Source organism: Branchiostoma floridae, chromosome 17 (genome assembly GCF_000003815.2).
Source record: "Branchiostoma floridae strain S238N-H82 chromosome 17, Bfl_VNyyK, whole genome shotgun sequence".
NCBI classification, from domain to species: domain Eukaryota; kingdom Metazoa; phylum Chordata; class Leptocardii; order Amphioxiformes; family Branchiostomatidae; genus Branchiostoma; species Branchiostoma floridae.
The window spans coordinates 13,965,584-13,983,798 of record NC_049995.1 but is presented as its reverse complement, the minus strand read 5'-3'; the positions used below and the strand labels follow the sequence as shown (position 1 = coordinate 13,983,798).

Here is an 18,215-nt window from a genome sequence, read left to right as displayed (position 1 = left end):
GTGATGGTCTATTTCTTATCTTCTTGATAAGCACAACAAGCAGTGCGATGATCACTAGTACAGCTACAGCAGCCACAGACAGGCCTACAGCAAGTCCAACATCGACTCCGTTCCCTGGTCCTCCAACTGTGGTGTCATCACCTGGCTCATCATCTGTTTGGTTAGAAATAACATCAAAATTAATTAATGTTCATTTTGTATACAATACTGTACTGCAGTACATGTCTCTGTTACATTGTTATGTGCATTTTAGGAAGAAAGAAACTCACCATAGTTTTTGGACCTTTCAACCAAAAATCAACAGCAAAGGGTTAAGATGGCCATTTACTGAGGGTGACAAACTAAAAATCAGCCCTTAAGAGGAAACCAGTCAAAGATGGGAGAAGATAACAAGAAAGACCTAAAACCATGTGGAGGATAACAGTATCAGACTAACTGGCATCCATAAGGATCAACACAAACTGTGGCACAGGACAGACAGATAGGAGAAAGAAAAAATCCTGGCCTCATGTGTCTACAGGGACGAAGAGAACTTGTTTAATTAATACTTGAGTCTGCTTACCTGTAACAGACAGTATGATCCTCTCACCCTCTCCCTCCCAGTCATACACTGGATCATTGCCATCATGTTGTGTCACCTTACACCTGAAAAGTTTTTAAAGAAAAATGAGCTGACAACATAAGGATATTTTGTCATCTCCTCATCAGCTCCTATACAATGTCAACCCTTAAAATAGAGGCTGCTAGCCTATTTGAGCTGGTGGCCGACAAGCTTCCACATTTATGTGCAAGCTTGTCCAATTCTTGCCTGACAGGCAATGTGATCTTAATTTGAGGTATAACTAAACAATTACACCAACTCATGATCACGAACAGACAGCTTGGCGCATGACATTTTTAATGGTAGTCCAGAGTCTGTACATTTCTGTATGTCAAAGGCCATGGGTATCGACCCAGGCATCAAGCGTATGCTTTAACATTATGATCGAGAACTAGGCTTGTGCGAATAACGTCGAAGGCATGCGTTAACAGGTGAAAGAGTTAAGTAACACGAGGTACGTAAACTTGATATAATAGGAGTCGAGCGACCTAACCGACGGAACAAGTCGTTAAGCTAACTAGAAGTTTCCGTTTGTGGAGAACGTGGCATCGGCCGGATGCTTGAGCGCTTGGTGTGAGCCTTTCTGCTCACGAGTCTTATATAACAAACTGCTAACCTAACTGATCTACGAACCTTGATAAACTAAGCGAAAGTTGGCTACTGCTAAACTAAAACGGACTGGTTATGAACAGAGTTAGAGTCAGTTGTCCTGTGATGCAATAATAGGAGTCTGCTCGTAATGTGAGTTCTGCTACTGCTTGAAGTCTATGAAGCCCGGTCACGGGAGGGGAGAGTGCGCTGACTCTGCTGAGCTGGGTGGTTGTGAGCGTGCCTCGCAGAGAGTCTTCGGGAGAGTCTGTGTTGCCGGGGTGGACGGGGGATGTCTGACTTGACGGAAGAGCTTCTCATCTGAGACTGCTGCGATTGGCCAGGGAGAGTCATGTGACCGGCCCGTGGTGAAATTCCCCGCTACCTCGCCAGATGGCGCGGTACCACCATAATTACACCAACTCATGATCACGAACAGACAGCTTGGCGCATGACATTTTTAATGGTAGTCCAGAGTCTGTACATTTCTGTATGTCAAAGGCCAGGCCGAACAGAGTGAGGTGTGCCAAGAAGGAGATGAGAGTGTGAGTTGGTGAGTAAGAGTTCTCTGGGGTTGGAAGAGAAGTTGGTCGTCCCGGCGATGTTGTCGCGTGGCTAGGTGGTGCGTTGGAGGATCAGTGTCCTCATGGCCGCTGGAAGCCGAAGTCGCTGTGCCATGGAGGGCTGCAGGTAGAACAGGTCTGCGTCGGAACGCCAGTCACCGTGCCGCTGTCGGAGTTCCCTGGGGACGCCTGCTTCAAAGGCGAGCGTGTAACCTCCGCGCCGAAGGTCATGCAGGGTGTGAAAGCCCGGAGGCCTACCGGCGGAGGCGACCAGTTGGGCGAAGGCCTTCTCCAGGATGGAGCTGGTGACCGGTCTGCATGGTCGGCGAGGCGTGGACGGGAGTAGAAAGGCGGGTGAGTCTGGTGAGGCAGGGACGATGTGTAGCATGCGTCTGTAGGCGGCGACTGGGCAGAGAGGAGAGCCTGGGATGGCCAGGACTGGTGTCAACACCTCTCTTTCGTTCGGCTGGATTGTCTTAGACCAACTCGTGCGGATGAGAAGGCCCTCTGGAGCAACTAGGATGTCACGACGGCAGAGATGGTGGTCTGGCTTGAATGCGCGTGCTGTGGGGGGGACGAGATTAGACTTCCTGAAGTAGGCGAAGAAGCCCACGAGTAAGATAGCCCAGATGGTGGCGTCTTTTGGTTTTGAATGGTCTAGAGATAGGTGGGCCTGGAAGAGGAATTCTGGGGTGACGGGATGAGGGACTCTTGGGCGGTGTTGTAAGTTGCGCTTCAGTCCTTTGAGCGTTTGCTGCAGTTCAAAGTGTTTCAGGTGTAGGTCGTGGAAACCCTGTAAGTGATGTAGGAGCTTCACGGAGGAGAGGTAATGAGAGATGGAGGCTGGCGAGTTGAGTGTTCGGCTGAGAAACTGCGCGTAGCAGGACAGGAGGTGCGGGGTGGCTGGGAAAGGCTGTTGATGGAAATACTCGCAGAAGCCCAGGTAAGCGGCGAAGTGAGTCCGGTGGTTAGCCTGTGTGGAAGCTGCGAAGGCGGACCGTTGGGTGTCTCTGGTGTCCTGTTGTAGGAGCCGCCAGGCGGTAGCTGTAACGGGAGGGAAGGTGAAAGGTCAGCTGGAGTCTGTTGTTGGGGAGGGGTGGTGTTTGCTGGCCTAGCGTTCTGCACTAGGAGCAGCGAGAGGAGTTTCTACCAGGAATGGGAGAAGTGAAACCAGTTGTGGTTTGCGGAGACTTCTGTCCATGCTTCGCTGACCGTGGCTTCGCGGAACAAGGTCTGGTATTTGGCGTCGATGTGCCACCTGCTCAGAAAGTCAGCCAATCTATTGTCGACCCCAGGAATGTGGTGCGCCGAGAGGTGGAAATCGTGCCTGGCCTGCAGGTAGACGAGCTCCCTGGCGCACGACTGCAGGAAGGCGTCGATCGAGCGTCCCGAGTTGATAACGTGTACTGTCACAGAGTTATCGCAGGCGATGTCTATCGTGCATCCGGTCCAGGCAGCGCCCCAGGCTTTGCAGGCTGCGATGACTGCTAGCATCTCTAGACGGTGTATTGGATGATTGGACTCGGCGATTTCCGGCGGGAACTCGGCGTGAAAGAATTCTTTGTTGAAGGTACCTCCACAGCCGGAAAGGCATGCATCTGTAGTTGGGACGTCAGGGGCCCTGCGACCCGCTATGTCTGGCAAGAGTGAGACGCCGTTGTATTCCACCAGGAAGTGGAGCCACCAGTTGATGTCCTTGCGGAATTCAGTACTGATGCGGACCCTGTGATGGTTGCTGCGTAAGCCCCTCAAGGTCGTGATGATACGCGATAAGAAGACGCGGCCGGGTGTGACGCAGGCCGAGATAAAGGAGAGCTTGCCGAGAAGGGCTTGAACTTCTCGCTTCGTTGCTCTCTTCTTGTCTGTCCACAGCGCGAGTTCGCTCAGGGTGTCAGTGAGTCTGTCTTGTGTCACCACCTTGGACATCACGCTGGAATTGTAGCCGACGCCAAGGAAGGTCATCTCGGTAGAGGGCGGAGTGGCCTTCTCTATAGACTCGGCCAAGCCGAGATCGTCAAACGTTTGACCCAGGGCGAGATATGCTGCGTCCGCTCTGCTTGGGGTGTCTGCGCCGCCAAAGTCATCAATGTAATTGACGCAGGAGAAACCCTGGAGGGAATAGATGAAGGACACCGCGTTGGTGGTCCGCTGACAGGCCATGGCGGCCGACCGAAGGCCAAACGGGAACGATGAATCAAAGTAGTATTTGCCTCGCCAGCAGTAGCCCAGGAGATGGTGATCGTGCGGGTCTACTGGTATCTGCCGGTATGCGCGACTAAGGTCCCGTTTAAACATGTAGCAGCCTTGACCCTTGCTTCGGAGTAGATCCTCGAAGGCGTCGTAACTAGGGAGTATAAGGTTGAATTGCTCTCCCAGATATTCGTGCCCGGGTATACCACTGTTGACGGAATTCCCGGGTGGAAAGCTCAAGTCTAGAACTACTCGGCGTTTGTCAGAATCTCGCTTTGGCACTGTTTGTAATGGCGAACATGTGAGTCGCTCGAAGGGAGGAGCGTCGAAGGGGCCATGGGTAGCGCCGAGTCTCGTTTCCTTGGCTATATACGCGTCAACATCAGCGCCGTACTGTGTCGCCGACGTGTGGTTGCGTGCCGTGGACCGAGGCAGTGTCGCTGCGGTGTAACCTACGGGCCAGCCGAATTCTAAGAAGTCTGCGACCTTACTGTCGTGGTACTGGGACAAGGTGGCCCTCCACACTGGTATCTTCAAGTTGGAACTGACGGGGAGACGTAAACCCTGGAAGTTGAGTGTCCCGGAGTCGTACACTAGCTCATGAAGTTCAATGGCAGAGCGAGGAGGAATCGGTTTAGGCGAAGGCACGTCAAGGGTCGTGACGGTATTTGCTGACCACATGTCCGCTGTGACGAGACCGACTGAACCAGCTGCAAAGCTGTGCGGGCCTGAGCACGAAGAGATGCCGGGAAGTCGTGTTGGCTGTATGCGCAGTCCGGTATGTGCGGGGCATGAACGCCGAGACTCCGCGGTGGCATTACTGGTGTGCTGCGTGAGGCTACCGACTGAAGATGCAGAGTGTGGTCTGTCTTGGGACGTTGCCAGCGATGCCTTGCTGCACTCCGTGGCCTCCCCGCTCTGCGGCGGGTTCATGACGAGGGTGACGGGCTCCTGACCGTGAGTCTCCGTGAGAGTAGTGTGTCCCAAAACAGGGCCGGTTCTACTGCTTAAGTCTGATTGGGAACCTAATGTAATAGTGGAATCATTGTCAAATTCTGATTGGGGACTAAAGGTAACGCTAGAGTGATTGTCGAAGTGAAGAACGTCTGATGCATCACCTAACTCAGCGTTCAAGTCTGTAGTAGACGACCCGAAAGCTAGTCATGCCCTAGCTGCCACGTAGGCGTCGCGTGTGGCCTTGTCGGCGTAGGGGCAATCTTTAGGTGTGTGTTGCAGAGGAACGTCGGGTCGAAACTTGTGGCAGTACTTGCACACGTGCTTTGCGTTGGCGCCGGACGGGCCAAGATGGTCAGATGCATACGTGCACGTTCCCCGCTGGTAACCTGCACAGGGTGCCCCACTGCTGATCGCCTTGCCCTTGACCTTGACTGTGGGCGAGACGTCGTCGTCGTCCGTCGGGCGGCGCAGGTAGTCACGCTTGAGATCTCTCACCAGTGCTACTGTATGTGGAGAATCGAGGTCCAGCAATGCGTGTTCTGCACGACGTAACATGGTGCGATAGAAGTTTCGGACTCCTTTGAATGTGTAATGTGGAATGTCCAGCATTACACCCTGCAGAATCTGGGCTCTGTTGTAGCTCTCATACGGATCAGTGTCCTTACTTAGGATAATGGCCAGTTCGCCAGCCAGGAACTGGTCCCATGTCAATTGGTCGTGTTCAAGTTTGGAGGACGCCGAAAATACGAATTCATGGGGCCAACTGACCTCACGTTTTACTTTATCGTGAGATTTGCGAGACAACCCGCTACGAAGCCGTCGCTTACCTCGGTAAGGCTTGTCATCGTCGTCCGACGCTGAAGAGTAGTCCCGCTGCCGCCTGGGTCTCCTGTTGTTATCGCCGTCGAGGTCCCAGCCGAACGTGTCGCCGGGCGGTGGCTGCCTCGGCTGGGCCCGGACTCGCTTGGCTGACGTGAAAGGATCCTGGAGATAGTTCATGGAACGTATGTCTCGCAGGGACGGGTAGCCGCGGGTCTGTTCGTACTCGTCTGTATGCGCTGGACGCCTAGAGGGATTCTTCCGAGGAGCCCCCCTCCCATCTTGACCGAAATCTCGCGAGAAGGTGCGTGAGTCCGGGTCTCGCGAGAAGGCGCGTGGGGGTGACGTCATCCGCACGCGGGAGTTGCGAGGAACGTCATCCTGACGTATGTCCCTGGTTTGGGGAGGGGGGTTGCGCTGCGTTTTCTTGGGTTTGGTTTGTTGGTCGTGCTCCCGGAGGCGTGCCTCGTTTAACTGGATCCTCTCAATACTCCTCGATACCTCAGCTAGTTGGTGGTCAATCTCGTCCTCCAGCTCGTCTATCGGCGGAGAGAGAGAACTGACGACCGGTGAAGGGCAATCCCGAAGTGAAGCGTGGTCCGACCATGCGTATTGGTCATCGAGCTGATAGTCGCCGAAGCGAACGGGAGGCCTTGTCTTCCTCTTGCCGGCGCCTCGCATCCTGAAGGTTGTACTTAGGGGCTTAACGTACTGGGAACTAGGTGTATGAAGTTACACCCGCCGAAAAAACGAAATAAACCCGAATAATGCCGGCAGTGATTGGAATGTCTGACTTGACGGAAGAGCTTCTCATCTGAGACTGCTGCGATTGGCCAGGGAGAGTCATGTGACCGGCCCGTGGTGAAATTCCCCGCTACCTCGCCAGATGGCGCGGTACCACCATATCCAGTAACAGATGAAACTGTAGGGTAGTATTGTGTACAATTGTAGCAAAAAACATGACTTTTTAAAAGAGATTTTATCGCTGTTAAACGTTAAAACGCAACATCCAACTACTCACGTAATGATGTCACCATTATTTTCAAGTTTGATAGGGTTGATGGTTAGAGTGTTGCCGTCTTCAATTTTTGGGCCATTCCTGTGCCAGGCAAAACTTGGTTCAGGCTTGCTGTCACTGGCCGTGCAGGACAGCTGCAGTTCATCCCTGGGGTGCAAGGCAGAGCTACTGTTGTAGCCAGTGACTGTTATTGAGCTGGGAGGGTCTGAAACAAATAATGTTGTATTAAAAAACAAGTACATCTACAATAAGTGTTACCCCTCCCCTTTTTCAATTTTTACAGCAGGATTTACATTTAAAATGTATTATATTTTGCAATCTGCCGTTGTAAAGGAATCTGACATGTGGATGAAATGTTTTTAAATACTTAATCCATTCTACAAATTGACCAAACCCTGGTTCAAGCCCTGGCCAGGTCTGTAACCGTGGGGTCCAATGCTGCCGACTGACCAGTACAACTGGTCCAAAGACTTTCAAAATGATACTGATGACTTACAGAATGAAAATAATTTTCTCTGCTTATTAGCACTGCACATGAACACCACTACCTGTGGAATATAGCAGCCGTATTGGTATGTGTGGTGAGTGGTACGCAGTCTCGTTGTCCCACAAGAACCCTTGCTGTCAACAGTCAAGAGAAGGAAGCTACAGTGGTACGGGTATGTGACCCGCCACAACAACCTGGCTAAGACAATGCTACAGGGCACTGTGGAAGGAGGGCGACGCCGTGGACGTCAGAGAAAAACCTGGCAAGACAACATCACAGAGTGGACATCCCTCAACCTGCAGGAAAGGCTGACTATAGCTAGAAGCAGACGGGCCTGGAGACAACTCTCCATCTTCATGTCTACCTTGTCCCCCCAACGACCTGGAGGTCAAGGGACGAGGTAGGTAGGTAGGTAGTAGTATTGGTTGGTTGCACAATTGTGTGGCAAATGATTTGGGCACCAATGATACAAAACTTACATCTAACGTGCAGAGTGTGGCTTCCTCCCACCCCGCCCGTGGGTTGTGAACACCGGTACTTCACCGAGGCCCTGTCAGAATCGTCATCTCGAGACACACTGGGGATCCTCAAGTCCTTCCCGTTCACCAGGTCAACTCTGCCATTCCATGGGCCCGGGAAATACTCAATGGTTCCATCTGCAATATATTACATAAGGGTTAGAACACAGACAAGAGCTGTGACAGTTGTTTAATGAATAGATATCAAGTTGAAGGACAGTGCACGTGGTTTTAGACTGCAATATTTTGAAAATTCCCTGTGCGATTCATTCTTCAAACACCAGATTTAATGAACCTGAAGCAAAATGAATTATCCTAATTTACCTTTCAGTCAAAATATTTGAACAGAACAGAACAAGTGACTGGTAGATTACCATTCTTGTATTACAGTCAAATCAGTAGCAAGTCGTGACTATTGAATATGAAGCCGAGTTATTTTCTTGAGCCTTTTGTTTCATAGTGAAAGTAATCAAGTGAGACTACAGAGCACGATTTAATTGTCATATAAATATTAATCATTTGAGGCTTGGTTGTTGTTCCTTTATCATTAGGATATTCAAAACTAAATTGTTGATTGAAATTAACTTAATAAATTTCTGGCCAAGATCTGGTGAAAACATATTGATAACAGAACAGAACAGTTCAGTATAAAAGCTTTGACACCTCAATGGGACTAAAATTTATTAATGTGTATATTATGTATTCTCAATGCGATGCTCCAGATTTGGCTCTCTGCTGAATTGCTGCCGTCTGGGCATGAAACACAGTATGCTGATGCAGTAGCCACAGTTTTGTTTCTTCTGTCATTGCGCCTGTGCCCTGAGTCTGGGCTCTGAAGAATCGCAACCGTTACAGCAAATGCTGCATATTTACTCTATTAACATCTGCGGGGAATCATATGGCCGACTTTTGCCAACCCAGAGATTGTCACATTGAAAAAATCACTCCGGAGATTAGTGGGGTCAAGATGCAAGAATGGAAAATTTTCTACAACGATTCCTCCAATATTTTTTCAGGGAAAGTACCAGAAAGTCCCAAAAGAACGTAACTGCAGTCTGTACCCAGAAGTCATTGCAATGCAAGGCAGTCGATGTCAGCTTACAGATGATACAGTTAATAGTCCGTAAATATTGCTCAACTTTGACTTTGAAAAAAATTCAGGTTTGTGGTAAAGCCTAACAGTATATGTGTAAAAGATTTTGGTTCGGAGATTGTATTTTGGACCAAAGACAAGAAAAAGTAAAGCAAGATTTATGCATGCCAGTGTTTAAAGCCACATTTAAAATGGCAGTTTTAAACAATGGAGTGATTGGAGAAAGGAGATCATGGTGGAAATATCATAGCACACTGTTGTTCAAAGATAGTTTTCATTGTCAGTACTACCTTTCTGCATCAAAACTTATCTTATTATTATGAGTCTTACACGTCTGTTCCAGGCCACAAGTGGTCGCATTCTAAATCTGGGTTCCTAGCTGGTTTGGGGTCCTCTTCCATGTTTGTCCAGGCAAAAACAACAAATTAAGTACACAACTCGACTTGGACAACGCTTTGTGAACAAATTTGGATGTTGAAAAGTTTAAAAAGTTGGTACTTCAACCGAGAAAGTATGGTATATATTAATTATTAGTTTGCTTTTCACAGCTTGACTACGGTAATTCAAAATCAAGTCGTAAACGTTTTTCTGAATCATTATACTGTTTTACATTGTGTTATTGGCCCTTGAATAGCTTGTGAGCATTGATATATCAGAAAATGCTGGACCTCATCATACTAGTAGTTACAAGTAAGGTCTACAATCAATGTATATCCATGCACAATTTGGTACTGACTCGAGTACTGTAAATGCATTTAAGTTCGCGGGGATTTAATTTTGCGGTAGAGGGGAAAATGACTTTTCGCGGTGGATTTAATTTCGCGGTAACACCATCGACTGCAATCTAATACCTTTACAGAAAAATGTTCGCGGTGGATTTCAGTTCGCAGTAAAGTGGTCGCCGCGAAAACCGCGAACATTAATCCACTGCGAACATTTCTGCATTTACAGTATTTCCTCAAACCGTCCTTTCCCTCTTTCAAAGGTTTTAGTATGTATTTTACCAGCAGGTGGAATATTAACGTACACTGTCTAATACAGTACCTTAAATAAAATCTGGACCTTATAAGTAGTTAAAAGTACATGTAGCAACTACGTGTACACAAAGTTTGAACAAATGACAGGTATAATACAGATAGGTGTATCTATGGCAATTACAGAAAGCTGACAATATGCACAGAGTATTGTCAGGTTTATTGGTGCTGGAAAATTTCCCATGGATAATTTATTGGTGTCTGCAGGGCTCGAAATGCCACCTGAATATGCAGTTTATTGCAGGTAAAATTGGAGCTTCTGGTGTCTATCTGCACCTAACCTGAACTTGTCCATGTACTGGGCTTTATACGTAAATGTCCTATATGATGCAGGTGTACATTGTATGTGGTCTGTTATTAGCTGCATTGGCTGTTTGTTACCACCTACTTTAAGTATAAAAAAAAATAGCAATGGTTCCTCGGGAATGATCAATACTTCTTAAACTTAGAGTGGTGCAGGTGAAATTTGTCTGGTGCCTTTGTCTAGAATTACGAGCCCTGTGTCTAGAATTACTAAACTAAGTTCATATCTGGAACTGAGAGTACAGAGCTGTCCTTGGTGCTGAATTTAGTACTGTCGCGAACTCTTCCGCTAGTAGCTACTTCTGTTAATGCATTTAAGTTCATGGGGATTAACTTTCGCGTCAGCAGGGAAAGTGGAGTGTTTTAAGTTTGCGGTACCGCTACAGACTGCAGTCCCATACTATGATGGAAATATGTTCGCGGTGGTTTTAAGTTCGCAATGAAGTGGACATCGCGAAAACCGCTAACATAGAACCACTGAATATTTTTGCATAAATTAGTCTTAGTATGTAGTATATATTGACAAGATTTGGTACACTTAAGCAAATGAAACCTGTTATACATGTACAGCAGATAGGTGTTTTAATGGCATAATGAAAATGATTATATAAAGTGACAATTTGGAATAGATATTTGAAGTTTGAAGATTTTTGGACACTGAAGAGCATGGTTCATTTCAGAATTAACAGAAAAGATAACTCTTGATTCAGGTGCTAGTACATTGTGTATATGTACAAGATTTAGTACACTTAGGCAGATGAAACCTGGTATACATTGTATTGCAGATATATAGGTGCTTCAATGGCATATTGAAAATGATTATAAAGTGACAATTCGGAGTCGATACTTGAAGATTTGTAGGACACTGGAGAGTATGGTGCATTTATAACAAGAATAAGAATTCCCTTCACTGCATAAGTTTTTTTGTATGATCCTAGAATTTTGTCTTTCTGAAGATTTTCACAGGAAATTAAACTGTTGCAATGTCTTTTGCATGCACTGAAATTATATCTTAAATCTTAAACTGCCCTCTCTTTTTCAAGGGTGTTTAGATTTTCCAAATGCGTCTAATAGCCAGATGCTACTCTAGGTGCACTGGATTTCTAAGTGAATGTTAACTGGTTCTAGTTGCATTATTTAAGATTATAAAGCACCAATCCTGAAAGGATACTTGAAGTTTGAAGAAATTTTTGCAGGACACTGTAGAGCACAATGCATTTCAGAATTAACAGAAAATGCCTTGAATCAGGTGCTAGGTTCTCTTCCAGTTTTTTTCTTCCTGACGTCTTGTTGAATCAATGGATAAAAATGACTTGGGGAGAATCTAACTAGACCAATTGATAACTCCTTGCCTAAACTGCAGCACTAAAGTAATGGCTTAAACTGTCCCAGCTCTTCCACGAGTGCTTTTCCAAATGCATAATATAATAGGAAGATGTACAGAAACTGTAGTTTTGTCTAGGTGTGCTGGATCTCAAATGTTAAATGGTAGTTTTATCTAGGTGTGCTGGATCTCAAATGTTAAATGGTAGTTTTATCTAGGTGTGCTGGATCTCAAATGTTAAATCATGGTAGTTTTATCTAGGTGTGCTGGATCTCAAATGTTAAATGGGTCCAGGTGCATCAGATTAAAGGTTAAAAGTTCTAGTTTTCTGAAGTTTGAAGAATTAAGAAATAGACACTGTAGAGGAATTGGTGCATTTCAGATTTAACAGGAAAGTGATGAAGAATGAGCTAGGTTGTCTCTTTGGCCTTGTATAGATGGTTTCTTTGCAACCTCAAATGACTTAGAGAGAATTTAATTGTAATGCCATTTCATAACTTCTTACTATGAACTGTTAGTAGTTTTTCTAGTTAAGTAACATTTTAAGAGTTAGGACACTGAGTCATAATGATTAAGAGAGCAAGACAACATACATTTCAGTCATGACTTCAATTCCAAAAAGTTCCAAAGCTCTTTGTTTATAAGATCAGAAACCAACAACACTCAGTGCCATCTATTATGCCATCTAGCCCATCGAGAAAGGGGAGATTTCTAGACAATATGATCCCTTAACTATGATTAGCATTTGCCTTTAGGGCACCACAGAAGATGTGGCAACTTTGTGTAGTTTTCTCCGCACTTCTCAGTTTTTTTCTTCTTCTTAACTTAGTGTCGTGCCTGTCCATTCTCTGATACAGTGTAACAGTATTATCCTCAGTGTTAATTCTCACTAGGATTTCTTCACAGCATAGGGCCCAGGGTATCTTAGTGCAACAAAGCTATGTGGTATGCAATGCACGACTGGTATACCATTTTACCCTATGCTTACCAAATTTTTCCTGACTATGGGCAGCTCCTTGCATCATAATTTTGGTTCAATCCCAGTGACAGTGACATAAGGCTGTTAAACTTTACTGGCATCACAAGGGTTAGGCGGTCTTGTTACAAACCAATGTTTTGTCTGACAGATTCTGTTGACAGACCTTTGCCAGTGAAGTTTGAGCACAAGGTGCTGAATGGCTACATTCTTGGGTCATTACACAGTCGAGTTGTATAATGGCTTTGCAGATTAGCCCATGAGTATCTCATTCAAGTCCATGACTTGTAGGTCTATCTTATATAAGTACCCAAATCTCTGATGTCAATACCTCTATAACATTAACAGTCCACTTTCTGCATTGAACTTTGAATTTCCCAACCATCAGTCTTGCAGGTTCTGTATGATGACCAAAGCTGAAGCATGTAAAAAACAAAGATGTTTAGTACTTTGGCATCAGTATTTAATATGCAGAAATGATCAAACAGGTGATTAGAAGCACGCTTTTCTTTGTTCATGAACATAATTGGACAATATGATGTGATCCAAGACATTGCAAGGGCTAAATCTAGTGCCTCTACTACTTAGTCATGGATTATACTTTGTCCAATGGGGGTGGGGGGTTATAACGGTGATGCAACTTGAGATGATAAGTGCTGATGTTCTTGTTCACCTACTGTGTGCGTGTGTGAGTGCGTGTGTGCGCCTTTGTTTCTCGGGAGCTGGACTTTAAAGTCCTTGCTGCACCAGATGGTGCATCAGAGAGCGGCCTCCATCTCCATTTCTGTAGCCCCAGACCGCACAACTTTTGTGCAGTCACTTACACAACAAGGGGGCTAATCCACTGGTAGTGATGTGTGTTCAACTACCATACTCTTGCTGTCTGTGCTAAGCAGGGAAAGCAGGTGTTGATGGCCTCCAAATTATACCGATTACTATTAGCTTTGGGATGTTGAGTGGATGAAGTTGTTATAAGTCCACGCTATGTTCTCCGAAGTGCTTTGTACATGGTTTATCGGGTCGGCCCGCGTTGCAGACGTTCAGCGCGCTGTTTATGATTTATTCCCGGTTTCCCTTGTGAACCTTGAAGGTAAGTTCTCAACCTGAAGCTTGAGAAGCTGAACTTCCTGTGGTGATTCATGTATTGGTAATTGCATACATGCATACACGCATACACATAGCATTACACATACACTTACACATAACCATGCTGCAAGGGACAAAAAAAAATGAAAAAAAAATGAAAAACAAAAAGAAAAAAAAACAACAAAAAACAAAAAAAAAGAAGAAAAAAACAACAAAAAAAAAGAACAAAAAAGGAAGAAAAAAAACACAAAGAAAACAAAAAAAGAAAACAAACAGAAAAGAAAACAAACAAAAAAAAGAAAAAAAAAGAAAAAAAAAGGGAATAGGCCCCCTGAAACCTCAAAGGGGCGGGAATGGGCCCCCTAAAAATGAAAAAAAATGGCCACATCCCGGGTTTTGGTATATGAATCCATCCATGAGCACAGCTGATTGACCATCAAAGAAACATCTGCCGTGATGCTATTGATTCCGTCCTACACGTCAAGACTGACAGCAACACGAACGAACAGTGAAGATGCTCCACTGTCGTATAGCAAAGACCATCGCAGTAACGCCTTGTGATTCAGCCTTTCTGGCCGGGCGTGTACATTTTGTATATCTGCTGCTGATTGTCCCATACGACCATCTCCAATGTCATCGCGCATCAAGGACCATCGCAGTAACGCCTTGTGATTCAGCCTTTCTGGCCGGGTGTGTATATCTGCTGTTTGCTTGTGCCATACGACCATCTCCAATGCTATCGCGCATCAAGAACCATGATCTCAGTAATGCCTTGTGATTCAGACTTTCTGACAGGCGTGTGTATCTGCTGCTGATTGTGCCATACGACCGTCTCCAATGTCATCACGCATCAAGGACCATCGCAGTAACGCCTTGTCATTCAGACTTTCTAGCCGGGTCTGTATATCTGCTGCTGATTGTCCCGTATGACCATCTCCAATGTCATCGCGCATCAAGGACCATCGCAGTAACGCCTTGTCATTCAGACTTTCTAGCCAGGCGTGTATATCTGCTGCTGATTGTCCTATATGACCATCTCCAATGTCATCGCGCATCAGATCTAGAGACCATCGCAGTAACGCCTTGTGATTCAGACTTGCTGGCGGGGCGTGTGCATCTGCTGCTGATTGTGCCGTACTACTAGTACCATCTCCAATGTCATCGCACATCAAGGACCATCGCAGTAACGCCATCGTAACTACTGCCTTTCTGGTGGGGCACGTGTATCTGCTGCTGATTGTGCCGTACGAACCATCTCCAATGTCATCTTACATCAGAGACCATCCAGCTTCATCTGAAAAAAAAAACAAAACATGATGAGGCGTGTATATCTGCTGCTGAATGTGCCGTACGAACCATCTCTAATGTCATCGCGCATCAGAGACCATCCAGCTTCATCTGAAAAAAAAACAAAACGATGAGGCGTGTATATCTGCTGCTGAATGTGCCGTACGAACCATCTCTAATGTCATCGCGCATCAGAGACCATCCAGCTTCATCTGAAAAAAAAACAAAACGATGAGACGTGTATATCTGCTGCTGAATGTGCCGTACGAACCATCTCTAATGTCATCGCGCATCAGAGACCATCCAGCTTCATCTGGAAAAAAAAACAATGAGGCGTGTATATCTGCTGCTGATTGTGCCGTACGAACCATCTCCAATGTCATCGCGCATCAGAGACCATCCAGCTTCATCTGAAAAAAAAAAAAAATGATGAGGCGTGTATATCTGCTGTTGATTGTGCCGTACGAACCATCTCCAATGTCATCTTACATCAGAGACCATCCAGCTTCATCTGAAAAAAAAAAATGATGAGCCGTGTATATCTGCTGTTGATTGTGCCGTACGAACCATCTCCAATGTCATCTTACATCAGAGACCATCCAGCTTCATCTGAAAAAAAAAAAACGACTTCTGTACTCCATCGCCTTGTGATTCAGACAATCTGGCTAGGGGACAGACAGCTGGTTTTGGAGATGATTCCGAACAACTGATTCTGGAGGATTACAAACTTACGGCACCAAGACAAACCTCCAGTCAAGTGATGTCATTGCCAAACCGTGGGATGTGGTAACAGGGAATAGGCCCCCTGAAACCTTATCAAGGCAGGAATGGGCCTAAAAATATGTCCCAATGCAGTATCTGACCAATCTGGATGACCTATCAAACTCTACACAGATTGGGAGAGTATGATTGTACTATAGACTATTTTGATAAATAAATGGTCTTTGCAAAATAGAAGACCATAGATATCCTGCACTTAAGTCCAGGAGAACAAAAAATTTAATGACCTTGAAAAAGTTGTCTCCCAAGAATCTTATCTGTGTACTTGCAGAAATTGTCATCCAAACTGGTCATCTTATGGTTATCAAAAAAAAAAATTATCAAAAAAAAATTGTCAAGTACACTTACACTTCTTTACAAAAGTTATCATGTATCTCACAGTAAAGGCTTCGGGTTGAGAATTAACTTCAATGTGCACACGGAAAGCCTGGAATACGTCGTAAAAAGGGTGTTGGACTTTTGTGGCGCAAGCTGACCTGTTAAATTGTGCCCAGGGGCCTTTTAAGAATGTCGTGTGGACTGAACGCAACTTCTTCCACTTTGCAATCATCCCAAATATAGGAAGTGTGTCCTCATAGCTAGTTAGCAGTCGGCAGTTCATGTCTATTGTGGTAGGGCTAAGGTATCCAGGACCCTGGAAAGGCTAACTTCGGCGGCGTCGGGGCGGTAGGTGTGCCACACCACAAAACATGGTCAGTTTTGAGGAGGCTTACCCCCTTGCGAGGTCTTGGAGACCGGGATAGTTCTGCCGACTAGTCCGTTAGTGCAGTTTTAGGTTTGACAAATGGCGTGAAGTACAAAATGTACTCATTTTTGTGTTGAAAATGAGGACACTAAAAATTATGGTTGGTCTTCAAGCAAAGTTGTGTGAGTGTGAGTGTGTGTGTGTGTGTGTGTGTGTGTGCCTGGCTTCTTCATAAGTGTGGCAGTGTGTGAGGTGAACTGGGCTAAAGCACTTTTGTCACCATTCCAAAAACTCTTGTGTGATTATTCACCAAAACAGATGCCGTTAAACAGCTTTTTACACTTTACACAGAAAATTTACACTTCAAGCATTTTAGAGGGTCTAGATTGAAAATGTAGACCGGACCCCCATACGAACTTCCGCCTTAATTGTTAGGATTCGAAATCGGGGGGAAGGAAAATGATTTCAGGCTGGCTACTACCCTGATTTGTAGCGAGGCAATCATAATGAGCATTTCCGAGACCTGGTCGTATAGTCAAGACTGTGCTCCTTACGTAGCCATTGACCGAAGTTAACCAGACAAGTGGTTCTGCTGGAGTTAACTGTACCCTGGGAGGAGCGAATAAGTGAAGCCTGGACGAACGGAAGAGGGCATGCCGAGCTTGTAGTACAAAGCCAGAGTAAGGGGTGGAGAGCCCGGTGTGTACCAGTTGAGGTTGGTTGCCACGGTTTCGCTGGGCAATCTTTGGCTTATGTATCAAAACTTCTTAGAGTAAGAGGTTTCCGGCTTCGGAAATCCATCAGGGATATTCTGGAGGCTGCAGAGAAAGCCTCACGTTGGTTGTGGTTCCGTAGGGGGAAACCGTGGAAGCCACACGGACACAGGTCGGGGAATGATCAACCTCGGCTGAGTGGCCTGGGCGAGGGTGTATGATGATCAAAGACCTGAAACACCCAATGACCCCGGGTTCATCACTGATGATGTGTCCTTGTTCGCACTACCAGAGTGTATTCTAGCACTGTTAGCTTTCCAATCACAATGGACACAGTGCAAATCATAGTGAAAAGAAAGCACAAGAGATATGACCAACTGCAAACCGTGGTCAGCTGTTATAGTATTTGAGTACTTAATAATATTCATGTCAAAGGATGTTTTCAGCCTAACTCATTCACTCACTATCCAGTTTAACGTCTGTTGTTCCCCATCCCTTGGGGGTTAGACGTGCTTGCATGTGGATAAGGGGGCTTGATGGCAGCTCGCCTGGGCGTCCTCGCAGTCACTTGGGTTGACGTTATGAAGGTTGAGGAAGTCTGTCTTCCCTTATGTTGTCCATCCATCTCTTTCGAGGTCGCCCAGAAGGGTTCTTTCCCTCTATGCTGATTTCTGTGATTTCCTGGGCCACTTCTATCTCCTCTTCCATTCTTTGGATGTGGCCGTACCAACACAGTCTATTGAACCTCACTGTGTCCTGTACGCTATGAACCCCAAGCCTACTCTAAGATACACAGAATAGAAGACTCCCTCGCAAAGCTCAGCCATACAGTAGACACATGTGAAACCCAATTATGGTAAACATTATTAATATCCATGCCCAATAGCTCCACCCTCAGAAACACAAGGACCTGCCAGCCTGCTGTCTGCTATGCTCTCCTCCTGGGAGTGATTGATTACCATGAAACCCATGAGAAACACATTGGAATCACAGTCTAGATCTCTAATGGGGGCAAGGAAACCTTTCAGATATGTATCCTTGAAAGCAAACTGATATTAAGAACCAGTCTGACTAGGGAATAAGGGAAGATACACACAGGAAATATGTCCTCTTCTGCTGGGTGTGTTTCTCCAGTGTATCCCCTAAGTTTCGACTATTGAGCTGAGCTTTGCTAGGGCTTCTGGGAAAATTTC

At 45.9% G+C, this 18,215-nt stretch overlaps 1 protein-coding gene across 1 annotated transcript; it reads right to left on the bottom strand.

The window, feature by feature from the left end:
• Positions 1 to 881: 881 nt before the first annotated feature.
• On the bottom strand, positions 882 to 6,718 carry LOC118404182. The gene is made up of 2 exons (XM_035803202.1): positions 5,727 to 6,718; positions 882 to 2,796 (listed from the first exon to the last, which is right to left on the bottom strand). Exons 1-2 carry the CDS (start codon positions 6,397 to 6,399, stop codon positions 1,805 to 1,807), a joined length of 1,665 nt encoding a protein of 554 aa, XP_035659095.1. The 5' UTR covers positions 6,400 to 6,718; the 3' UTR covers positions 882 to 1,804.
• Between the last annotated feature and the right edge of the window lie 11,497 nt (positions 6,719 to 18,215).